Source organism: Loxodonta africana, chromosome 6 (assembly GCF_030014295.1).
Source record: "Loxodonta africana isolate mLoxAfr1 chromosome 6, mLoxAfr1.hap2, whole genome shotgun sequence".
Classification (NCBI taxonomy): domain Eukaryota; kingdom Metazoa; phylum Chordata; class Mammalia; order Proboscidea; family Elephantidae; genus Loxodonta; species Loxodonta africana.
Window position 1 is genome coordinate 20,384,272 of NC_087347.1, and position 26,528 is coordinate 20,410,799.

Consider the following 26,528-nt stretch of genomic DNA (forward strand, 5'->3'; position numbering starts at 1 on the left):
AACCAGCTTTTGGCTTTGTTAATTCTTTCAATTGTTTTTCTGTTCTCTAATTCATTTAGTTCAGCTCTAATTTTGATTATTTGTTTTCTTCTGGTGCCTGATGGATTCTTTTGTTGCTCACTTTCTATTTGCTCAAGTTGTCGGGACAGTTCTCTGATTTTGTCTCTTTCTTCTTTTTGTATGTGTGCATTTATCGATATAAATTGGCCTCTGAGCCCTGCTTTTGCTGTGTCCCAGAGGTTTTGATAGGAAGTATTTTCATTCTCGTTGCTTTCTAAGAATTTCCTTATTCCCTCCTTGATGTCTTCTATAACCCAGTCTTTTTTCAGGAGGGTATTGTTCATTTTCCAAGTATTTGATTTCTTTTCCCTAGTTTTTCTGTTATTGATTTCTAGCTTCATTGCCTTGTGGTCTGAGAAGATGCTTTGTAATATTTCGATGTTTTGGATTCTGGAAAGATTTGTTTTATGCCCTAATATGTGGTCTATTCTAGAGAATGTTCCATGTGCACTAGAAAAAAAAGTATATTTTGCAGCAGTTGGGTGGAGAGTTCTGTATAAGTCAATGAGGTCAAGTTGGTTGATTGTTGTAAGTAGGTCTTCCGTGTCTCTATTGAGCTTCTTACTGGATGTCCTGTCCTTCTCCGAAAGTGGTGTGTTGAAGTCTCCTACTATATATGTGGAGGTGTCTATCTCACTTTTCAATTCTGTTAAAATTTGATTTATGTATCTTGCAGCCCTGTCATTAGGTGCGTAAATATTTAATATGGTTATGTCTTCCTGATCAATTGTCCCTTTTATCATTATATAGTGTCCTTCTTTATCCTTTGTGGCGGATTTAAGTCTGAAGTCTATTTTGTCAGAAATTAATATTGCTACTCCTCTTCTTTTTTGCTTATTGTTTGCTTGATATATTTTTTTCCATCCTTTGAGTTTTAGTTTGTTTGTGTCTCTAAGTCTAAGGTGTGTCTCTTGTAGGCAGCATATAGATGGATCGTGTTTCTTTATCCAGTCCGCGACTCTCTGTCTCTTTATTGGTGCATTTAGTCCATTTACATTCAGCGTAATTATAGATAAGTAAGTTTTTAGTGCTGTCATTTTGATGCCTTTTCATGTGTGTTGTTGGCCATTTCATTTTTCCACATGTTTTTTTGTGCTGAGACGTTTTTCTTAGTAGCTTGTGAGATCCTCATTTTCATAATGTTTAACTTTGTGTTTATTGAGTCGTTGCGTTTTTCTTGGCTTTTTTCTTGAGTTATGGGATTGATATTCCTTTTTGTGGTTACCTTTTTATTTACCCCTATTTTTCTAAGTAAAAACCTAACTTGTATCCTTCTATTTCGCCTTGTATCACTCTCCATCTGGCAGTTCAATGCCTCCTATATTTAGTCCCTCTTTTTGATTATTGTGATCTTTTATCTATTGATTTCCATGATTTCCTGTTGTGTGTATTATTTTGTTTATTTATTTATTTTTTAGAATTAGTCTTAATTTGTTTGTTTTTGTGCTTTCCCTGTTTGAGTTGCGTTGATATCAGGACGTTCTGTTTTGTGACCTTGTATTGTGCTGGTACCTGATATTATTGGTCATCCGGCCAAACAATCTCCTTTAGCATTTCTTGCAGTCTTGGTTTAGTTTTTGCAAATTCTCTAAACTTGTGTTTATCTGTAAATATCTTAATTTCTCCTTCATATTTCAGAGAGAGTTTTGCTGGATATATGATCCTTGGTTGGCAGTTTTTCTCGTTTAGTGCTCTGTATATGTCGTCCCATTCCCTTCTTGCCTGCATGGTTTCTGCTGAGTAGTCTGAACTTATTCTTATTGATTCTCCCTTGAAGGAAACCTTTCTTTTCTCCCTGGCTGCTTTTAAAATTTTCTGTTTGTCTTTGGTTTTGGCAAGTTTGATGATGATATGTCTTGGTGTTTTTCTTTTTGGATCAATCTTAAATGGGGTTCGATGAGCATCTTGGATAGATATCCTTTCTTCTTTCATGATGTCAGGGAAGTTTTGTGTCAGGAGTTCTTCAACTATTTTCTCTGTGTTTTCTGTCCTCCCTCCCTGTTCTGGGACTCCAATTACTCGCAAGTTATCCTTCTTGATAGAGTCCCACATGATTCTTAGGGTTTCTTCATTTTTTTTAATTCTTTTATCTGATTTTTTTTCAGCTATGTTGGTGTTGTTTCCCTGGTCCTCCAGAAGTCCCAGTCTACATTCTAATTGCTCGAGTCTGCTCCTCTGACTTTCTATTGCGTTGTCAAATTCTGTAATTTTATTGTTAATCTTTTGGATTTCTACATGCTGTCTCTCTATGGATTCTTGCAACTTGTTAATTTTTCCAGTATGTTCTTGAATAATCTTTTTGAGTTCTTCAACAGTTTTATCAGTGTGTTCCTTGGCTTTTTCTGCATTTATCCTAATTTCATTTGTGATATCTTTAAGCATTCTGTAAATTAGTTTTTTATATTCTGTATCTGATAATTCCAGGATTGTATCTTCATTTGGGAAAGATTTTGATTCTTTTGTTTGGGGGGTTGGAGAAGCTGTCATGGTCTGTTTCTTTATGTGGTTTGATATGGACTGCTGTCTCCGAGCCATCACTGGGAAACTAGATTTTCCAAGTAGTCAGCTGGTGCGCTGGCTCCTAGTTCTGAAAACAGTCGCTGTCTGCCCGTATTTGTTCGTTTTCCGTCTCTAAGTCTGTGCTTGTTGTTCAGAGTTCGTAGATTGTTATGTGATCGATTCCCTTGTTTTTCCGAGTCTTTGTTGCAAGAGGGATCCGCGGTAGCGTCCACCTAGTCCGCCATCTTGGCCCCCGCCATAAATTTATAACTAACTTTTATTTCTTTGTATTGCCGTAACTTCCTCTCCATATGGAAGGTGTATGATTACATTTCTTCGTCCCTCTTTATTATTTTAATGTTGTCTTCTTTTATGTAATAACATCACTGTTACCCTGTGTTGGGCTTTTTTTTTTTTTTAATCTTACATTATTATTTTTTTTTTTTGGATTTCCCTGTCTGGGTTGACTTCTGGTTGCTCTGCACAGTGTTCTAGTCTTGGGTCGATACCTGATATTATTGATTTTCTAACCAAAGAACTCCCTTTAGTATTTCTTGTAGTTTTGGTTTGGTTTTTACGAATTCCCTCAAATTGTGTTTATCTGGAAATGTCTTAAATTTCAACCTTCGTATTTAAGAGACAGTTTTGATGGATATATGATTCTTGGCAGGCAATTTTTTTCCTTCAATTTTTTAAATATGTCATCACATTGCCTTCTTGCCTGCATGGTTTCTGCCGAGTAGTCTGAACTTATTCTTATTGGCCCTCCCTTGTAGGTGACTTTAATCCCTCGCTGCTCTTATAATTGTCTCTTTATCTTTGGTTTTGGCAAGCATGATTATAATATGTCTTGGTAACTTTCTTTTACGATCTACCTTATGTGGAGTTTGATGAGCATCTTGGATAGATATCTTCTCATCTTTCACAATATGAGGGAAGTTTTCTGCCAACAAATCCTCAACAATTTTCTCTGTATTTTGTGTTATGCCTCCCTGTTCTGGTACTCCAATCACTCATAGGTTATTTCTCTTGATAGAGTCCCACATGATTCTTAAGGTTTCTTCATTTTTTTAAATTCTTTTATCTGATTTTTCTTCAAATATTTTAGTGCCAAGTGATTTATTTTGAAGTTCAGAAATTCTAGCTTCTACTTGCTTAATTCTGCTCCTCTGACTTTCTATTGAGTTATCTAATTCTCTAATTTTATTGTTCATCTTCTGAATTTCTGATTGCTGTCTGTCTATGGATTTTTCCAGCTTATTAAACTTTTCATTATGTTCCTGAATGATCTTTCTAATTTCTTCAGTTGCTTTACCTGTGTGTTCCTTGGCTTGTTCTGCGTATTGACTCATTTTCTTCCTGATATCTTGAAGGGTTCTGTATATTAAACTTTTGTATTCTGTATCTGGTAATTCCGGGAATGCACTTTCATCTAAAAGATCCCTGGATTCTTTGTTTTGAGAGCCTGTTGAGGGGATCATGGTCTGTTTCTTTATGTGACTTGATATGGACTGTTGTCTCTGAGCCATCCATAAATTATTGTATTAGTTTATGCTTGCTTACTGTGTCATAGCTGCTTGCTTTGTTTTGTTTTGGTATACCCCTACGGGTTGCTTGAGTGAGCTAGCTTGATTATTTTCACCTTTGGAGCTCTGGTGTCCTGTCCCCAGCTGGCTAGAGCTGTTATCAGGTATATCAGTCTTGGAGTCCAGTTTTCTTATATGAATTCAGCTCAGGTTTCCAGGTAGCTGATATCAAGTGTGTGGTACAGGCTCTGTCCTACAGTCTTACAGGGGCAGGGGTGATTGGCATATATACTGATATCTGATTGCAGCAGGGGGTCACGTTCTGAACAAGGCAGGGGGCTGAGAACCGACCCCCAAGTGTCTCTGAGGAAAATGCATCTCTGTTCCCTAGAGCATGCTGGCGGGTGGATTCTGCAGATTGACCATGGGCACCCAAAGTTTTTGGTTGTAAGGACTAGGAGGTGCCAGTTATCTTTGGACCACTGTCACAGGTGGCTGGGTGTCATGAGTGGAGCTACCAGTCCTTAGGTCCCTGATGTGGGTAGGTGAGGACCTTGTTTAATAGGCAAAGCAATGTCAAATGTCAAACACCCTCTTTTCCACCGCACAGCTGAAATGGTTGGAGTTTGCCAACAAGGGCCTAGTCTCCTGAAATAGGCCCACATAGGTCCACGCAGAAGGGAAAGGTGCTCAAGGTCCATGGACGGTTTATTCCTGGACAGGAGCCGCTTCTATCCTGAGCTCCCCCTTTGAATGGAGCTAGCAAATTATCTTCCCCCCGCCCAGTTGCAAATTTTTTCCTTCCCCAAGGCCAGAAGGACGGCTCCAGGTGCTCAACAGGGTCTATTTCAGGCCCAGGGATTCAGCTGTTGAAGCTGGGTTGGGGGGGGGCATGGTAAAATATACGCAAGTACTTAGCTTTTGCAGAGAGCGCCCTTCTCCTCAGGTCCCGGAGGTGTGAGTGGGCTTTGTGGCTGGCTGCTTCTCCCTGAGGAAACTGTGGGCCAGAGCTAGGACCTGCCCGCCACAGCCACTGCCGCAGCTGCAAGCACTCCAGGAATGGTGCCTGAGGGCTCCCCACGATTCAGGTCCAGCAACTCCTCTGTGCTTCTGAAGGGTCTCTTCCTTCCCCTGCCCCTCAGTTCATTGTCTAATCTTGCCTTTGATGCTCAGGGCTCCCAGCTTGTCACAAATATACTTGTTTCACTTGTTTTTTTGGGTCTTTGTTGTAAAGAGGGCTCGCCGGAAGTGTCTGTCTATTGTTCCATCTTGGCTCTGCCTCCTTTTTATTTTCCATGTCTTTTAATACCTTTTGCTTTCTTCATATATGAGGTTCTTGGTGTCATTCCACTCTCATCTGGTCTTTGGTCATTGGTCATTCAATGTGTCAAATCTTTTCTTGAGTTCGTATATAAATTCAGGTGTGCTATGCTGAAGGTCATACTTTGGCTGTTATCAACTTTTTCTGATTTTCTTCAACTTCAGCTTGAACTTGCATATGTGCAATTGATGCTTTATTCCACAGCTGGTCGCTGGTTTGTAGTGACTGGTGATATTGACCTTTTCTATAGTCTCTTTCAACAGATACAATCGATTTGATTCCCAAGGGTAAAGAAGGCACTGTTAAAACATGGCATGAGATTAACCCAGCTGTGTATGAAGATCCTTTGTTTGAGGTATCTCCAGGGCCTACATCTGAATCATTCCCTGGGGAGGTAGCTGAATCATTGACTGGGTCATCGCCTGATGCTAATGCCTTACAAGACAATGTTGAATGTTCTTACAGTGCAGCCAAACCACCTGTTTTTACTTCTAGACCTATAACTAGACTTAAGTCCCAGAGAACCCTAAAAGGTAAAGTACAAAGTGTGACCAGGACGAGGTCACTACACTCCAGAAGAACTGCTTGAATTTTCTAATATTTACAAACTGAAACCTGGGGGGATATATGTGGGAATGGTTATTAAAGTTGTGGGGTAGCGGTGCAAGGAACATAAAGATGGATCAGTCAGACTATTGATATGGACACACTAAGCACAGATTCTTCTTTCGATGTTTCAGCTCAAGAGGTTGGGAAGGGATCTAAAAGTGTTTTTAGCTGGGTTGCTGAAGTGTGGATTATGTGGTGACCTACATTAAATTGAGTTGTATTGCTAGACCTACTAGATATACTATAGAAGAAGGTATCCAAAGGCTTAGGAAAATTGGCATGTTGGAGTGGATTTATCGGGTTAGACCCACAGATTCAGACATGGAACATATCTTTTACTACAACGGAAGGGAGACCCAGCACCCTTAAAGAGTTCTGTGACTGCTATTTTGTGGAAATCCAATTTGAAAGTTTGAACTATCCTAAATGAATTAAGATACTTAACTACAAAGATGCTGATGTGACTTCATGGTGGTAGAGGGCAAATGACGGCACTCAATCTACAAAGACAAGGTGTGCATAGTTACCTTAATGGATAAAACAAAATTAAACCTCTTTGACATAGAGTTGAGATTACTTGGAAAAGGAGTCAAAGCAGTAACAAAAATAGTGTGACTCATATCTACTTATGGCATTGGCTACATAGTCATGGTGTCCCTAGGAGTGAATTACATAGAAAATCTACCACATCAGTACAAGCAGAAGAATTCTAGGTCAAGAGAACAGTATTCTAACTCTAACCACCAGGAAAGAGAGTCACAGCCCATTAATCAATTCCTAGTCTTCGAGTTTATGGACCCACAACTATTTGAATGAAGGGGAGGACAAATTCCCTCGATGAAGAACCCCGCTACAGTGCCAAAAATTTATATTGTTAATCTTTCTACAAAATTTCTCCAGAGACATCAACAGCCTTTTACAAAAGTGTGTGTTCACTGGAGAAAAAGAAACAGTCACTCTCTATGGGGGTTAATGGATACAGACTCTGAACTGACTCTGATTCCAGGAGACCCAAAACTTCACTGTGGCCCAGCAGTCAAAGTGGGAGCATATGGCTGTCAGGTTATTAATGGAGTCTTAACCCATATACATCTCAGTAAGTCCACTGGGTCCCATAGCAATTCTGTAGTGATTTTCCCAGTTCCAGAATTTATAATTTGGATAGATATACTCCACAACTGGAAGAAACTCACTTTGGATCCCTCACAAGTGGACTAATGGTTATAAGGTAGGAATAGCCAAGTGGAAGCCATTAGAACTGCCCCTACCTAGGGAAATAATAAACAAAAGCAATACTGTATTCCTGGAGGGACTGCAAACATTACTGACACAATCAAGGACTTGAAGAATGCAGGGGTGGTGATTCCCAACACATCCACATTCAATTCCCCTATTTGGCCTGTGCAAAAAACAGATGGATCTTGGAGAATGACAATGGATTATCAAAAACTTAACCAGGTGGTGACTCCAGTTGCAGCTGATTTTCCAGATGAGGTTTCATTACTTGAGTAAACTAATACATCTCCTGGTACCTGGTGTGTGGTGGTTACTGAATTTTTCTCCATTCCTGTTTCAAAGGACAATCAGAAGCAGTTTGCCTTCAGTTATCAAGGCCAGCAATACACCTATAATGTTCTCCCACAGTGATATATCAGCTTTCCAGCCCTTTGACATAATTTAGCCCTCAGAGAACTCAATCACTCTTCCATTCCACAAGACAACACACTGGTCCATTACACTGATGGTGTTATGCATATTAGACCAAGTAAGGAAGAAGTGTCAATAACACTGGACTTAGTGGTGTAAAAAAAAAAAAAAAAATGTGTGCTAGAGAAGGGAAAATTAATCTGACAAAATTTCAGGAGCATTCCTGCTCAGTAAAATTTCTAGGGGTCCAGCAGTGTGGGGCACATTGAGATGTTCCTTCAAAAGTGAAGGATAAATTATTGCATCTGGTCCCTTCTATAATTAAAAATGAGGCACAGTAACTAGAGGTCCTCTTTGGATTTTGGAGACAACATATCACTCATTTCTGTGTGCTACTTCAACCTATTTGTCAGGTGACTAGAAAAGCTGCTAGATTAGAGTGGGGCCCAGAATAAGAGAAGGCTCTCCAGCAGGTTCAGCCTGACATGTAAGTGTTCTGCCACTTGAACCATAGGATCCAGCTGATACAATGATGACTGAAGTGTCAGTGGCAGATGGAGATGGTGTTTGGAGTCTTTGGCAGGCCCCTATTGGTGAATTACTGTGCAGACCCTTAAGATTCTGGAGTAAAGCCTTGCCATCCTCTGCAGATAACTACTCTACTTTTGAAAAAGAGCTTTTGGCTTGTTACTGGGCCTTAGTAGAGACTGAAAGCTTAATGATGGGCCACCAATTCACAATGCAGCCTGAGCTGCTGGTCATGAACTGGGTGTTGACTGACCCACAGAGCCATAAAGTTAGATGTACACAGCAGCACTCTTTAAATGGAAGTGGTATATACATGATCAGGGTTGAGCAGGACCTGAAGACAAAAAAAAAACCACCCCAGTGCACACAAGTAAGTTGCACAAGGAATTGGCCCAAATGCCAACAGTCTCCACTCCTGTCATTGCCTTTCTTCTCCCATCTGCACCTATGGCCTCCTGGGGATTTCCAGATCATTTGACTTAGGAAGAAAAATTCACGCCTGGCTTATAGATGGTTTTGTGGGATATTCAGGCACCACTTAAAACTGACAGCAGAAGCACTTTAGCCCCTTTCTGGGACCTTGCTGAAGGACAGCAGTGAAGGGACAACCTCCCAATGTGCAGAACTTTGAGCAGTCTACCTGGTTGTTCACTTGGGAAGGAGAAATGGCCAGATATGTGATTGTATACTGACTCATGGCCTTTGGCGGGATGGTCAGAGACTTGGAAAGAACATGATTGGAAAATTGGAGACAAAGAGGTATGGGGAAGAGGCAAGTGGATAGACCTCTCTGAATGGGCCAAAGAAATGAAGATATTTTTATTTCATGTGAATGCTCACCAAAAACTGACCTCAACAAAGGAGGATTTTAACAATCCAGCAGATAGGATGAAGTAATCTGTGGAAACCAATTATCCTCTCCCCAGCCACTCAAGTCATTGCCCAATGGGTTCGTGAACAATGTGGCCATGGCGACAGGGATGGAAGTCATGCATCAGCTCAGTAACATTGACTTCCACTCACCAAGACCGACTTGGCTACAAACACTGCTGAATGCGCAGTCATCCGGTAGCTGAGACCAACACTGAGTCCCTAAATGGCACCATTCATTGATGTGATCAGCCAGCAATTTGCTGACAGGTTGATTATATTGGACCACTTCCTTCATGAAAAGGACAGTGTTTTGTTCTTATTGGAATAGACACTGACTCTGGATATGGATTTGCCTTCCCTGAACACAATGCTACTTGCAAAACTACCATCTGTGGACTCAGAGAATTCCTTATATATTGTCATGGTATCCCACACACTACCGCCTCATATCTTTGGACTCAGTTCACAGCAGATGAAGTGCTCAAATGGGCCCATGCTCATGGACTTCACTGGTCTCAGTTGTTTCCCATTATCCTGAAACAGTTGGCTTGAGAGAGTGATGGAATGGCCTTCTAAAGACACTACTTGGCACCAGTTCAGTGTCAATACCTTGCAGGCTTGGGCAATGTTCTCCAGAAGGCTGTATATGCTCCAAACAAATGTCCAATATATGATGCTGTTTCTCCCATAGCCAGGATTCATGGTTCCAGGAGTCAGTGGGTGGAAATGGAAGTGGCACCACTCACTATTACCCTTAGTGACCCACTCCCAAAATTTTTGCTTCCCACATCCCTATACTCTGTGGGTCTAGAGGTCTTAGTTTCCAAAGGAGGTATGCTTCTATCCGGAGATACATTGCTGATTCCATTGAACTGGAAGGTAAGAATGTTACCTGGCCACTTTGTGCTCCTCATGTTTCTGAATCTATAGGCAAAGAAGGGAGTTACCATATTGGCTGGTGTGATTGATCCTGATTACGAAGAGAAAATCAGATTGATATTAGATAATGGAGGTAGAGAAGAGTATGTCTGGAATGCAGGAGATCCCTTAGGGCATCTCTTAGTACTAACATTCCCTGTGACTAAAGTCCATGTAAAACTATAGCAACCCAATTCTGACAGGACTGCTAATGGCCTAGACTCTTCAGGATTTAAGATTTGGTTCACCTCACCAGGCAAGGAACCAAGACCTTCTGAGGTGCTTGCTGAGGGCAAAGGGAATATGCAATGAGTGGTGGAAGAAGGCAGTTCAAAATACCAGTTACCACGAGGTGACCAGATGCAGAAATGAGGGTTTTAATTGTTATAAGCATTTCTTCTTTGTATGTGTGCCTCAAATATTTTTGTTTTCTTCACTTATAAAATATAAGATGTAAACAGAGCTAGTGCATTTTAGGTTGTATATGTATTAGTTGTATCATGTTAGTCACAAGTATCACTTTATAATTGTCTTTAGTCAGAAATGATGTATGGTTTAAGAAGATTTGTACAGGTGCCAAGTTGACATAGGATAGGCTTTAATAATTTGTATATATACATATCCACCACATGACTGTCAATTTGTTGTACTGTGGTGGCTTGCAGCAGAGCTTCCAGACTAAGATAGACTAAGAAGAAGAACAAGGCCTCTCTACTTCTGAAAATCATGGCCAGTGAAAACCTTATGAATAGTAGAGCAACATTGTCTGATATAGTGCTGGAAGATGAGCTCCTCAGGTTGGAAGGCACTGAAAATACCATTAGGGAAGAGCCCCCTCCTGAAAGTATATTCACCCTTAATGACAGGGATGTAGTAAGGTTTCAGAACCTTCGTTTGGTGATGTGGCATGACTCATAATAAGAAGAAAGAGCTGCAAACATCCATTAATATCAGAACATGGAATGTATGAAGCATGAATTAAGGAAACTGGAAGTAGTCAAAAATGAAATGAAACACATAAACGTCAATATCCTATGCATTAGTGAGTTGAAATGGGCTGGTATTAGCTATTCCAGATGAGACAATCATGGTCTACTATGCCAGGAATGACAAATTGAAGAGGAATGGTGTCACATGCTTCATCTATAATAACATTCTAGATCTATCCTGAAGTATAACACTGTAAGTGGTAGGATAATACCCATTTGCCTACAAGGAAACTACCTAATATGACTATTAATCAAATTTACACACCAACCTCTAAAGCGAAATATGAGTAAATTGAAGACTTTTACTAAATTCTGCAGTCTGAAATGGATCAAACATAAATCAAGATGCATTGATAATTTATTGATTGGAATGAAAAAGTTGGAAAGAAAGGATTGGTGGTTGGAAAATGTGGTTTTGGTGATAGAAATGATGCTGTAGGCAGCATGATAGAAGTTTGCAAGACCAATGACTTCTTCATTGCAAATACCTTTTTTCAACAAAAGAAATCATGACTGTACATGTGGTGCTTGCCAGATGGAATGCACAGGAATCAAATCAACTACATTTGTGTGTAAAGTTGAAGAAGAAGTTAAATATCATCAGTCAGAACAAGGCTAGAGGCTGACTGTGGAACAGACCATAAATTGCTCATATGCAAGTTCAAGTTGAAGCTGAAGAAAATTAGAATGTGTCCACCAGATCCAAAATATGACTTTGAGTATATTCCATTTGAATTTAGACATCATCTCTAGAAAGGATTTACTTCACTGAATATGGATGTCCAGATGAATTGTGGAATGATATCAAGGTCATCATACACAAAAAAAGTAAAAGATCATTAAAAAGGCAGAAAGGCAAGAAAATAACAAAATGGATATCAGAAGAGACTCTCAAAGTTGCTCCTGAACACAGAGTAGCTAAAGCAAAAAGAAGAAATGATGAAGTAAAAGAGCTGAACAGAAGATTTCAAAGGGAGGCTTGAGAAGACAAAGTAAAGTAATATAGTGAAATGTGCAAAGACGTGGACTTAGAAAACCAAAATGGATGAATTTGCTCAGCATTTCTCAAGCTGAAAGAACTGAAGAAAGTATTCAATCCTCCAGTTGCAATGTTGAAGGATTCTACAGAAAAAAATATTGAACTTTGCAGGAAGCAACAAAAGAATATTGAAGAATCTCTGTACCAAAAAAAAAAAGGTCACTATTCAACTATTTCAGGAGGTAATATACGATCAAGAACTGATGCTATTGAAGGAAGAAGTCCAAGCTCCACTGAAACACTAGCGAAAAACAAGTCTCCAGGAACTGACGGGATACCAATTGAGATGTTTCAACAAAGGGAGACAGTACTGGAACTGCTCACTAAATTATACCAAGAAATTTGGAAAACAGCTACCTGGCCAACCAGCTAGAAGAGATACATATTTGTGCTCATTCCAAAAAAGGTGATCCAACAGAATGTGGAAATAATTGAACAATATCATTAATATCACACACAAGTAAAATTTTGCTGAAGATCATTCCAAAGTGTTTATAAAAAAAAAAATATAGTGGTACATAAACAAGGAACTGCCAGAAGTTTAAGCCAGATTCAGAAGAGGATGTGCAATGAGGAATATCACTGATGATGTCAGATGAATCTTGACTGAAAGCAGAGAATACCAGAAAGATGTCGGTGATGTTGCTAGGTGCCATTCAGTCAGTTCCAACTCATAGCGAGCCTATGTATAACAGAAGGAAACACTGCCCAATCCTGCTCCATCCTCACAATCATTGTTATGCTTGAGCCCATTGTTGCAGCCACTGAGTCAATCCATATCATTGCAGGTATTCCTCTTTTTCCGTGGCCCTCTACTTTACCAAGTATGATGTCCCTGTCCAGGGATTGATCCCTCCTGATAACATGTCCAAAGTACATGAGACATAGTCTCTCCATCCTTGCATCTAAGGAGCATTCTGTTTGTACTTCTTCCAAGACAGGTTTGGTTGTTCTTTTGGCAGTTCACGCTATATTCAATATTCTTCACCAATACCGCAATTCAAAGGTGTCATTTTTTTTTAGGTCTTACTTATTCATCATGCAACTTTTGCATGTGTACTTGTATTTTATTGAGTATGCAAAGGCATTTGACTGTGTGGATCATAATTATGGATAACATTGTGAAGAAAGGGAATGCCAAAACACTTAATTGTGCTCTTGTGGATACAGTATATAGACCAAGAGGCAGTTGTTGTAACAGAACAAGGGATACTGTGAGGGATATCAGGAAAGGTTTGCAGCACCATTGTATCCTTACACCATATTTATTCATTCTGTATGCTGAGCAAATAACCAGAGAAGCTTGACTATGAGAAAAATGTGCCATAAGCATTGGAGGAAGATTAACAAAAAGACTGAGGTAAAAGATGACAACACCTTGCTCCCTGAAAGTGAAGAGGTCTTCATGGACTTAACTGTTGGAGATCAAAAACCACAGCCTTCAGTTTGGATTGCACCTAAACTTAAAGAAAATAAAACCCTTATGAATGGACCAATAAGCAAATCATGATGAATGGAGAAATGATTGAAGTTGTCTAGGATTTCATTTTACTTGGATCCACAATCAACACCCATGGCGGCACCATTCAAGAAATCAAATGAGGCATTTCACTGGCCAAATCTACTGCAAAAGAACTTTTACTGTGTTAAAAATCAAATATGTTACTTTGATGACTAAGGTGAGCCTGATGCAAGCCAAGGTATTTTCAATCATCTCATATGCCTGTGAAAGCTGTACAATGAGTAAGGAAGACCAAAGAAGAATTGAATTCCTTTGAATTCTAATGCTGGTGAAGAATATTGAATAATTCATGGACTGTCAGAAGAATGCAAAAATCAGTCTTGGGAGAAGTACAGCCAGAATGCCCCTTGGAAGAGAGGATGGTGAGGCTTTGTTTCACATTATTTGCACGTGTTATCAGGAGTGGCCAGTCGCTGGATGTCTTAGTCATCTAGTGCTTTACTGAAAGTGGTGCATTGAAGTCTTCTACTAAAAACTATTACTGTGGAAATGTCAATTTCTGTTTTCAGTGCTGTTAGAGTTTGTTTTATATATTTTGGAGCCCTGTCACTGGGTGTGTAGATGTTTATTATGGCTAAGTCTTCATGATGGATCATCTCTTTAATCATTATGTAGTGCCCTTCTTTGTCTTTTATGGTGGATTTTGTTTTAAAGTCTATTTTATCTGAGATTAATATTGCCACTTCTGCTCTTTTTTGGTAGTTATTTGCTTGATATTTTTTTTCCACCCTTTGATTTCTAATAACATTACACCTTTTTTTCTAAGATGTGTCTCTTGTAGACAGCATATTGATGGAGCCTATTTTTTTAATCTATTATGTCACTCTGTGTCTCTTTAGGCACTTAGGCCATTTCCATTCAGAGTAATTATTGATAGGTGTGAGTTTATTCCCATCATTTTGTAGTGCTTTTTTTTTCCTGCTGCTAACATTTTGTTCCTCTTGCTCTCCTGTGCTGAGTTCCTTTTGTTTGTGAATTTCTTTTGCATTTATTTTGGTTTTGTAGATTTTGTTTTTATTGAGACTTTATGTTTTCTTCTTTATTTTGATGAGTACTTTTGTTAACTTTCTTTGTGGTTACCTTGAAATTCACCCTTATCTTCCTAGCTTTGAACCAGTCTATTATTATTTGGTATCCCCTTGCCTTCCTCTCCGTTAGAAAGTTCTATACTTACACCATTTATTCCCTCTTTTATTGTTCTGACATTGTTGTCATTTACAGATTAACATATCTGGTTCCCTGTTGCAATTCTTTTGGTTTTGGATAGCCCTTGAGAGTTCATTTCCTACATTGGTATCTGGCTGGTACAATCTTGCATTCTAGATTCAGGCTCTGGTCTGATGTTTGTTCTCACTGAAGAACTCCCTTTAATAATTCTTATAGGTTTGGTTTGTTTTTTACTTATTTTCTTAATTTCTGTTTATCTGGGAATGTCCTAATTTCACCGTCATATCTGAATGAAAGTTTTGTAAGATATATTATTTGTGGTTGGGATTTTTTTCTTTCAAGGTTTTATATATTTCATCCCATTGCCTTCTTGCCTGCATGGTTTCTGCTGATAATCAGAGCTTAGTCTTGTTGTTTCTCCTCTGTATGCAACTTTTTGTTTTTCTTGAGCTGCTATCAGGAGTTTTTCTTTGTTTTTGGTTTTAGCAAGTGTGATTATGATATGCCTTGCTCTTTTTCTTTTGGGGTTTATCCTGTATGGGGCTTGTTGAGCTTCTTGGTTGGTCAGCTTTTCATCATTCATGACATTAGGGAAGTTTTCTGTCAGCAATTCTTTGGTGGTCCTCTCTGCATTTTCTGTTTTCTCTCCCTGTTCTAGAACTCCAACCAGTCACAAATTTTTGCTTTTGATTGTATCACACGTAATTCTCAGGGTTTCCTCATTTTTCTTTTTTTTTCTGATTTTTCTTCAAACAGAGTTGTATCCAAGTGTTTGTCTTCAATTTTACTGATCCTATCTTCCATTATTTCAAGCCTGCCCCTCAGCCATTCTATGACACTGTTCATTTCTGAAATCTTGTTGTTTATCATTTGCATTTCTAATTGTTGTTTTTATATGATTTCTAGTTGTGAATTTATTTTGGGATTTTGTTCCTGTATTATTTTCCTGAATTCTTATATTTCTTTTGTCTGTATTTTCCATGAATTTGTCTGCCTTTTCCATAAATTTATCTTTTTTTTTCTTTATTTTTGTCTGCTTTTTGCATCAACTCTTGGATAGCTCTGAATATTAGGGATTTGAATTCCCTGTCAGGTAGTTGTAATGCCTTTTCTTCTACTGGAAAATCATCTGGTGTTTTATTTTGGATGCCTACTGGAACCATCCTGTCCTTTTTTTTTTTAGTATGTTTTGATATCATCTGTGGTTTCTAGGACATTCAGTCGTTATTCTTCATTTCTTGATTTTAGATTTGTTTGTTTCATTCTGGTTTTTTGTTTTATTTGGTTATGTCTGAGCAGGTGGGCTGTGCACTGTTTGTTGTTAGCTCATCTGTAGTCACAGTACTTTTCACCTCCATGTCTAATGGGCAGGTTCAATCACTCAGCTATGGTGCAGCAGGGCAGGCCCAGCTGAACGGGAGGGGTTGGGATGGATTGTTTGCAGCAAGTGCTAGGGCCAACAGGGAAAGCCAAGAATCAGTGCCGGGCAGGATCTGGTAAGCTGTGCCTGTGCTGTTTGGACGTATGATGTTCAGCACACTGTGCAGGTAGGCAGAAAATGAGGGGGGTTGGTTATGATATATGGAATAGTGGTATGGGAAAAAAGACAGAGAAGTAGGAACCAAAAACAACTAAAGGAAAAAAAAGAGTGCAAATGGCGCTTACCATTAGAGTGGAGAGATGAGAAATTGAGAAATGGAGAAAAGGAAAAAAAAAAGAAAAAGAGAAAAAATAACTAGATAAAAATTTGGAAAAAAAAAAAAGGAAAAGTCCCTAGGGTCCCACTGGCATGGCCATGAAGACTGGGGATGTCTCTCAGGAGGCTCAGTATAGCCTGGCTAGAGGGGCTATAGATGTCACACAGCACCAGGTATTCAGGAAACAGGAAAAGAAGCTAAGTGTAGACAGATGAGAACTGAGAAATGAAGAAAGAAAGGGAAAAAGAGAGAAGAAAAAAAGAAGTGCCCCCAGGAATCCCATCTACACGACTGTGCATATTAGGGGAGTGGCTCCTAAGCCACGAAGTGTAGCCAAGCTAGAAGAGCCTCCCAACTGTGAAAAGAGAAAGAAGACAAACATAACAAAACAAAACAAGTGAAATGATAATAATAATAATAAAAACAGCTCCAGGGATCCCACCACCCTGGTGTTGCAGGCCAGGGGGGTGGTTCCCTAATCAAGCAAGGCTTCACAGCCTTTCAAGAAGAAGCAAAGATGGCACATGGATCCAGGTGTTTGAGAGAAATGAGGGGGAGGTGGTGGGAAGTACAGCAGAGACCAAAAGAGATAGAAAGAGGAAACACTAGCTCAAGAGGCCAGCCAGTGTGGGTGGGGTGAATCCAAGCGGCTTGAGGCCAAAGCAGTTGCCTCCTGGCCAAAAGACTGTGGCTAGCAGAAGCAGACGAGACTGAAGGGGAACGGGAAAATGGATGGGGGTTAGGAAAGTGTATATCGCTTGTTACTGGGTGCTCTGTGTCCTGCTGGGAACTTCATGAGGCTGCGTTCCTGTGTTTCCTGTCAGCCGATGGACAGGAGTCCAAGATGGCGATTCCCTGCTGCATTACCTGATAAGAAAGCTCCATAGGTATCTTTCCTTGATCTCTGTCCTCGTCAGTTTCTTATTCCATTTGGTGTTTGGCTGAGTTTTTTATCTCTTCATTTGACACCTTTGGTGTCTGTTAAGCTTCCATGACTTTGACTTAGCCAAGCTGCGCTCACTTTCCCAGTATTGTGTAGTCTTACCCTTCAGCAAAGTTACCACTTATCTATTATCTAGTTAGTGTTTTTCCATCCCCACTCTTTCCCTCCATAGTAAACATCAAAGAATATTTCTCTGTGTAAATCTTTTCATAAGTTTTTATAATAGTAGTCTCATACAATATTTGCCTTTTCTGATTGACTTATTTCACTCAGCCTTATGCCCTCCAGATTAACCTACGTTGTGAGATGCTTCACAGATTCATCATTGTTCTACTTTGTTGTGTAGTATTCTATTGTGTGTATATACTGTGGTTTATTCATCCATTCATCTGTTGATGGGCACTTAGATTGTTTCCATCTTTTTGCTATTGTGAATAATACTCCAGTGAACATGGCTGTGCAATGTCTACTTGGTTGACAGCTCATATTTCTTTAGGATATATTCCTAGGAGTGGAATTGCTGGATCATATGACATTTCTATTGCTTGCTTTTTAAGGATGTGCCATGTTGTCCAAAATGGTTGTGTCATTTTGCATTCTTAGCAGCAGTGCGTAAGTGTTCTTAATTTCCACTGCCTCTCCAACATTTGTAATTTTCTGTGTGTTTTTTTTTCCCCCATGCCAGTAATGGTGGGGTTAGTTGGTATCTCATTGCAGTTTTGATTTGCATTTCTCAAATAGCAAGTGATTTCGAGCATTTCCGTATGTGTCTGTTTGCCTCCTGAGTCGCTTCTTTGGTGAAGTGCCTGTTCAGATCCTTTGCCCATTTTTTAATTGGATTATTTGTCTTTTTGCTGTAGAGGTGTTGGATTTTCCTGTAGATTTTAGAGATTAGGCCTTTATCAGATTTGTCATAGACAATTTTTTTTTTTCTTTTCCCCAGTCTGTAGGTTATCTTTTTACTCTTTTGGTGAAGTTGTTTGATGAGCATAAGTGTTTAATTTTTAGAGGATCCCGGTTAGCTAGCTTATCTTCTGGTATTTGTGTATTGTTAGTTATGATTTATATCTCATTTATGCCCTGTATTAGGGCCTCTAATATTGATCCTATTTTTTTCTTCTGTGATCTTTACAGTTTTTGGTTTTATATTTTGGTGTTTCATCCATTTTCAATTAGTTTTTGTGTATGGAGTGAGGTATGGTTCCTTTTACTTTTTTTTTTTAACAGGTGGACATTCAGTTTTACCAGTACCATTTGCTAAAAAGACTCTTTTTTCCCCATTTAATGGATTTTGGGCCCTTGTTGAAGATCAGGTGACCCTAGATGGATGGATTTACATTGGGTTCTAAGTTCTATTCCATTGGCCAATGTGTCCGTTTTTTACAAATACCAGGCTATTTTGACTACCGTAGCTGTATAGTAGGTTCTAAGATCAGGTAGTGTGAGTCCTCCTACTTTATTCTTCTTCTTCAATAGTGCTTTGCTTATACTTTCCATAAAGTTAATGATTAGTTTTTCCATCTCTTTAAAGAATGCTATTGGTATTTGGGTTGAGATTGCATTATATATGCAGAATTAGCATTTTCACAGTGTTGAGTCTACCTATTCTTGAGTGTGGTATGTTTTTCCATTTATGTAGTTCTCTTTTGGTTTCTTGCAGTAGTGTTTTGTAGTTTTCTTTGTATAGGTCTTTCATGTCCCTGGTTAGATTTGTTCCTAAGTATTTTATTTTTTAGGGGCTGTTGTAAATGGTGTTGTTTTCCTGATTTCCTTTTCATCTTTCCCTTTATTGTTATATAGGAATCCAACTGATTTTTTTTTAATGTTTATCTTATATCCTGCTACTCTGCTGAGTCTTTCTTTTAGTTCTAGTAATTTTCTTGTGGAGTCTTTAGGGTTCTGTATGAATACTATCATATCATCCACAAACAGGGACATTTATACTTCTTCATTACCAATTTGGATGTCCTTTATTTGTTTTTCTTGTCTTATTGTTTTAGATAGGATTTCCAGCACAATATTAAATAAGAGTGGTGATAAAGGACATCTTTGTCTTATTCTTTCTCTCAGGGGAGTGTTTTCAGCTTCTCTCCATTAAGAATGATGTTGGTTCTTGGTTTTGTATAGATGCCATTTATTATTTTGACAAATTTCTTTTCTATACCTATTTTGTTGAGAATTTTTTGGCAGAATGGATATTGGACTTTATCAAATGCCTTTTCTGTTTCGATTGGAGTAATCATGGGATTCTTTTCTTTATTTTTGTTTATATGATGGATTATTTTGATTGATATTCTAATGATGAACCCTCCTTGCTTACCTGGTATGTATCTTTTTTTTGGTGTATTTTTTTATATGATACTGAATTTATTTCAAAAAAAAATTTTTTTTTTTTTGCTTCTATATTCAAGAAATACATTGATCTGTATTTTGTGTGTGTGTGTGTGTGTGTGGTGTCTTTGCCTCGTTTTGGTATCAGTGTTATGCTTGCTTCGTAGAATGAGTTCAGAAGTATTCATTTCTTTTTTTTGTTCTGAAAAAGTTTGACTAGTACTTGGGCAAGCTCCTCTCTATTTGGGAGAATTTTCCAGTGAAGTTATATTAGCCAGGAGTTTTTTGTTGTTGTTATGATTTTTTTTTTAATTACCTTTTTAATCTCTTTTCTTGTTATGCCCCATTCTGATTCTGAACCTCAGTTTGTGTTAAAGTTGGTAGTATACTTCTAGAACTTTGTCCATTTCCTCTAGTTTTACGAATTTGTTCTAGTATAGTCTTTAATTGTACTCTGTTATAATCCTTTTTATTTCGTCTGGGTCTGTCGTAACGTCACCCATTTAATTTCTTCCTTGGGTTATTTGTGTTCTCTCCTCTTTTCTTATGTCGGTTTGGCGATTTTGGTGATCCTTTCAAAGAATTACCTTTCGGTTTTGATGATATTTTCTATGGTTTATCTATTCTTTATTTCATTTATTTCTGCTCTGATTTTTACTTTCATTTCTTTGGGTTGCTGTGCTTTATTTGCTGTTTATTTTCTCAAGTTGCGTAGCTAATGGTTTGCTTTTGCCCCGTCTTCTTTTTTGGTGTGTGCATCTATTCCTACGAATTAACCTCTGAGCTGTGTCTTTGCTGTGTCTCAAAGGCGTTGATAGAATGTGTTCTCATTCTTGTTTGATTCTAGGAAATTTTTTATTCCAAATTTTATTTCCTCTATTTCCCAGTGGGTTTTAAGCATAGTGTTATTTGTTTTTCACATATTTGATTTTTCTTTCCTTGCTCTTCCTGTTATTGATTTCTACTTTTATGGTGGTGTCATCACAGAAGATGCTTTATATTTTCTCAATGTTTTGGATTTTGTTGAGGGTTGCCTTGTGGCCTATTCTGGAGAATGCTCCATGAAAGTTGGGAAAAAATGTGTTTCTTGCTGCTGTTGAGTGGAGTGTTCTGTATATGTCTATGAGGTCAAGTTGGGTGATTTTGGCCTTTAGATCTACTGTATCTTTTTTGAGTTTCTTTCTAGGTATTCTGTCCTTTACCAACTGTGGTGTGTTGAAGTCTCCTACTATTATTTTGGAACTGTCAGTTTCTCTTTTCAGGGCTGTTAGAGTTTGTTTTATGTATTTTGGAGCCCTGTCATTGGGAACAGTTATTTGTTACAGTTATGTTCTCATGGTGGATTTTTCCTTTAATCGTCATATAATATCCTTCCTTGCCTTTCATGGTGAATTTTGTTTTAAAGTCTATTTTATCTGAGAATAGCATTGCCACTTTTGCCCTTTTTGCTTGATATATTTTTTCCATGCTTTGATTTTGATATATTTATGTTTTTTTTCTAACGTGTGTCTCTTGCCTGCATGGTTTCTACTGAGTAATCAGAGCTTAGTCTCATTGTTTCCCCTTCGTATGTGACTTTTTGTTTTTTCAAGTTGCTCTCTGGTTTCTTGATCTTTGGCTTTAACGAGTATGATTATGGTATGTTTTGATGATTTCCTTTTGTGGTCTTTCCTGTACAGGGTTTGTGGAGCTTCTTGGATGGTCAACTTTTCATCTTTCATGATATATGGGAAGTTTTCTGACAGAAAATCTTTACTGACCCAGTCTGTGTTTTCCATTTTCTCCCCCTGTTCTGGAGCTCCAATCACATGCACATTTTGGCTTTTGATTTTATCCCACATTGATCTCAGGTTTTCTGAATTTTTTATTCTCCCTCAAACAAAGTGATTTACAAGAATTTGCTTCAGTTTCACTGATCTTGTCTCCCATTGTTTCAAATTTGTTCCTAAAACCTTCTATTACACTGTCCATTTTTGAAATTTTGTTATTTAACTTTTGGATTTCTAATTGCTGTTTTTGTATGATTTTTAGTTGTGAGTTTATTTTGACATTTTGTTCCTGTTTTATTTTCCTGAATTCTTCCTTTGCTTTGTCTGTGTTTTCCCTGATTTAGTCTGTATTTTCCATTGTTTTGCCTATTTTTCTTTATTTTTGTCTGCATTTTCCTTTATCTCATGGACAGTCCTGAATATTAGAGATTTAAATTCCATATCGGGCAATTCCAGTGCTTTTTCTTCTACTGGAAGGTCATCTGATGTTTTATTTTGGTTCCTTCTGGAGCCATCCTGTACTTTTTTTTAATGTGTTTTGATATTCTCTGCTGTCTTCAGGATATTCAGGAATTATTTCCTTCATGTATCAATTGTATGTTTGTTGGTTTCTTCTTGATCTTTTGTTTTATTAGGTTATGTATGGCCAGGCAGGCTAAGCATGCATTGTTCCTTGCTCGTCTGTGGCCATGACACTTCTCACCACCTGGTTCAGGTGAACAAATCTGGTGGCTTAGTTATGGTGCAGCAGGAAAGGTCCACTTGGGGATGAGGGGTAGAGATGGGTCGTTTGCAGCATGTACCATTGCCAGTGGGGTGGGGCTGGGGTAGTGCCCGATAGGATCCAGTGGTCCATACCAGTGTTGCTTGGGGGCACAGCACTTAGCAAGTGTTGCAGATAGGCAGGAGAGAAGGGACAAGATGCAATTTGGGGATGTAAGTGGTTGAGGGAAAGAAAAGAGAAACAGGAGCAAAACAAGCAAAAAGAAGGAAATAATTTTAAAAAATGATGGCACCTCAGGATTTGGCATGTAAGGGAGGGGCAGATTCAGCTAGGCCCCGTGTTCCAGTGGGTCTCTAGCTGAGCATTACCATTTGGCCAGTTGAGAAGAGACATGGCTGACACTTGAGACTAATTGGGCAGGAAAAGGAAAGAGAAAGCAGACACAACAAACCAATGAAGCAAAGCAACAACAACAAATGAAAAAACAAAAACATAAAAAAATGGTGTTGGGTGAGCTGGTTGTTTGGGGTGGAGTGGAATGGGGTGGCAGGGAGCTAATGTCTCTCTTTCCAGGCAGTACAGCATAGCCACTCAGGAAGGAAAGAGGGCAGTGCAGGGCTTTGATGGGAGGGAGAAAGAAACAGGAGAGGATGAAAGATAAGGAAAAATTTTTTAAAACATGGTACTTAGGGAGCTGGCCTGTGGGGACAGTGTAGATCCGGGGAGGCTGTGTGTCAGAGGCTCTCTAGCTGAGCAAATACATCACAGCCCATCGAGAGGGGGAGATGGCTCACAGGGTTAGATGGATGGGAGAAAGAACAGGAGGAAAGAGAGAGAGAGAAGAAACAACAACAACAATTTCAAATAAATAAAAATAAAAAACAAATGAACAAGAAGAAAAAATGGTTCTGAGGAAGCTCTCTGTTGGGGTTACCTGGACCCAGGGAGGCCTTACGCTGGTGGCTCTCCAGCTGAGTGGTTCCACCACCAAATTCCTTGAAAAGTCACTTAAACTCACTGAAGTGTAGGTTCTAAATCTGTAAAATTAAGGCATTGACAAATACTTAAGTCCCCATCAAATTTTATCCACTTGATCTTATTCTCATATGTTATATGTTTATCAGTCCACTCTCATAAGGAAAAAAAAGAAGCCTGGATTTATAGCAACTTCTGATTTCTATGGTGAAAATACTCCCATCTTGGCCAATTTCAAGCTCCCAGTTTAACAGCTAATTTGAAGAGTTTTTGAAAATTGAACAATCAGCTTTTAGAGTGTGACAGATCTTGTACAGTGTGACTCCAGTAGACCAGTAGAAAACTTTCTAAAATGAGACTCACTGAAATTCAGACATTGTAACCTCCTTGGATGGATCTTAAGTTATGTTGCATTTGGGCTAAAAAAAAAAAAAAAAAATTCTCTAAACCTTCCACCTTAGTTATTTCCTGAAATGTTCATTAGTTTGTGGCATAGAAGGACTGCTGAGGCACAACAGAACCTCATTTTAATAAATATCATCTTTACTCAAACTTAATCTACAAATATTTACTTTGATTCAAAGCCCATTAGAGTAGCAAACTAATCCTCAATTATGGCAGCACGATATAGTCACCTCTTAACCAGCTTTTAAGAATTACTGATGCCTGTCCACCCCCAGGCAAGTTAAATCAGAACACGTTCAGGATGAGGCTGAGATATAGGCTTGCTTGTACAGGGTTCCATGGGTTCTAATGTGCAGCTGGTTTTTGCATACACGGTGTTTGGTATTCTTATATTTTTTTCTTTTTTTTAGGTGAAGCACACTGTGCTGATATGGACGAAAAAATGGATAGTGATTCGGCCGAATTAATTCAAGCACGAGAAAAAATCTTCCAGATTCTACAAGAATGGCTAAAGGAATAGGTCTCTCTGAAAGCTATAGGCAACATAACGCAAAATCTGGCTCTAATTCTATTGCTCAAATGTAACTTCTTCTGCAAGGGTGAAATTAGATCAGATGTAAATGTATAATTCCTCTATGTAAGAATTAAGATTGTTTTCTTTTAATGATAAGTCATCTTGCTCCTCCTTTCTTGCTGACCTTGAGAAGCAGCAGAGCATCCCAGCGCACAAGAAATTAAGCACCCTGGAGGACCATGTGCAGCCAGATACTTGGTTGCTATGGGGACAGAAGCTATGCATCCCAGGTTTTCCAGAACAGCCTCTATTTCAAGAACTCTTATTCTTTTCATTAAAGGCTATTCGTTACATGCAAATATAAATGGATTTTGATTGATTTCAGTATACACTAATACATAAACAGGAAAAAATACTTTGCAAAATAATGAATCATTGACTTTGTTAAGGAAATTTAAGGATCGGTACAACTTAAGTGAAGTATTAAAATACATCCTTTAGGTATGTTAACATCCTTTTGGAAAAACTGACTCATAATGATCTTGGGTTCCACAGAAGGAAACATCCCCTGGTCCTGTACCATCCCCACAATTGTTGCTATGCTTCAGCCCATTGTTGCAGCCACTGTGTCAATTCATCTCTTGATGGTCTTCCTCTTTTTCACTGACCCTGTACTTTACCAAGCACGATATCCTTCTCCAAGGACTTATTCTTACTGATAACCTGTCCAAAATACATGAGATGAAGTTTTGCAGTTCTTGTGTCTATGGAGCATTCTGGCTGCACTTCTTTCAAGACAGAATTGTTCATTCATCTGGCAGTCATCTCCCTTCTCACATAACACTGATTTTGTATAAGGAGCTGGTCTTGCAAAACTCACTATCCAATTAGTGAGGAGTGGGTATAGTTGTAGGCTTGTTTCTTCTATGAGTTTTATGTTTCCTACTTTCTCTTTTCCTACAGACAAATAAAGACAAACAGTTGTATCTTAGATGCCCACTCACAAGCTTTTTAAGAATCTAGACACTGTTTATAATTGAATGTAATTACATATGTGTTCTTGCCAGATGCTATGCTCAGCACTTAGCCTATATTATTGCATTTAAGCCACACAGCTCTGTTAAAAAAAAAAAAATTTAAAAATCCCACTTCCAGCTGAAGAAACTGAAAGTTAAAAATGTTTAGTAATCAGCTCAGATTCAACATTCCCAAACAATACATGTCATTCAGCTGTATGTCATCTTTCATCATTTGGGCAATTAGACTCTCAAGGGAGGTAAGGGATCACCATGACTTATTCGTTCTGGGTATTGTTTTCAGAACAGAGTTTACTTTGTATTTTTCGTTTCATATCCATTCACAGTTCTAAACTATTGATTTGTGCCTGAAGAAAAGAGAATTTCCCCAAGAATTGCCAGGGAAAAGACAGTTTCTTATTTCTGCCATGAACTTACCACCACACCAGCAACTCAGTCTTTCTTCTATTGCTCCTTCTAGGACTAAATATTTCTCATTATTGCTAACTGCCACTAATATATCCAAACTGTTACGTACCAAGAATACTCTGTGCTCTCTGCAAAGTATTTTGTAATTCTGTACTTTTCTGGTAAATTATTAATTTTCTACCTATTATTAAGGAAGTGTAACCTTTGTCCCAGTGCAGTAATACTATTTAAATATGATGCTGATAGTTTTACCTAAATTCCTCAAGGTAAGGCCAGGGATATATATAATTACTTCTCAGGAGGATTCTAACCTATAAGCATTTTGCTGTTATTTAATTTTAGAGTGTTTACATGGGAATGGCTGTCCAGAGATATTTGAGGAATGTAAGAAGATACAGGTTGAACATTAATCTTGGTTGAGAATGACATGGAGCAGTTACAGCTTTAATTACCTATTTTGTGAAGAGGTTTCTTTGTTAGGAAGTAGAAGCACAAATCTTAAATAGCATGCTCTCTGTTAGTAGGATCTTTTAAGAAACTTTATTAACATTTATACATAAATGGCCTTTTTTTAAAATAATTTTTATTGTGCTTTAAGTGGAAGTTTACAAATCAAGTCAGTCTGTCACATGTAAGCTTATATGCACCTTATACTCCCATTTACTCTCCCCCTAATAAGTCAGCCCGCTCCCTTCTTCCAGTCTCTCCTTTCGTGACCCTTTTGCCAGTTTCTAACCGTCTCTGCCCTCCCATCTCCCCTCCAGACAGGAGATGTCAATACAGTCTCAAGTGTCCCCCTGATACAAGTAGCTCACTCTTCATCAGCATCTCTCTCCAGCCTATTGTCCAGTCCCTTCCATGTCTGATGAATAGTTCCTGTCCTGGTCCAATAGAAGGTTTGGGGACCATGACTGCCGGGATTCCTCTAGTCTCAGTCAGACCATTAAGTATGGTCTTTTTATGAGAATTTGGGGTCTGCCTCCCACTGTTCACCTGCTCCCTCAGGAGTTCTCTGTTGTGTTCCCTG

The 26,528-nt window shown here is 38.6% G+C and overlaps 1 protein-coding gene across 1 annotated transcript in view; it reads left to right on the forward strand.

Annotated features, from left to right (window-relative positions):
• LOC100666235 (putative serine protease K12H4.7) overlaps nt 1-24,231 on the forward strand; it is a 102,651-nt gene extending 78,420 nt beyond the window's left edge. The window contains exon 9 of the mRNA XM_023541023.2: nt 23,953-24,231. Coding sequence (XP_023396791.2) covers nt 23,953-24,062 — 110 coding nt within the window. The 3' untranslated portion in view covers nt 24,063-24,231. The remainder of the gene's footprint in view (nt 1-23,952) is intronic.
• The last annotated feature ends 2,297 nt before the right edge of the window (nt 24,232-26,528 follow it).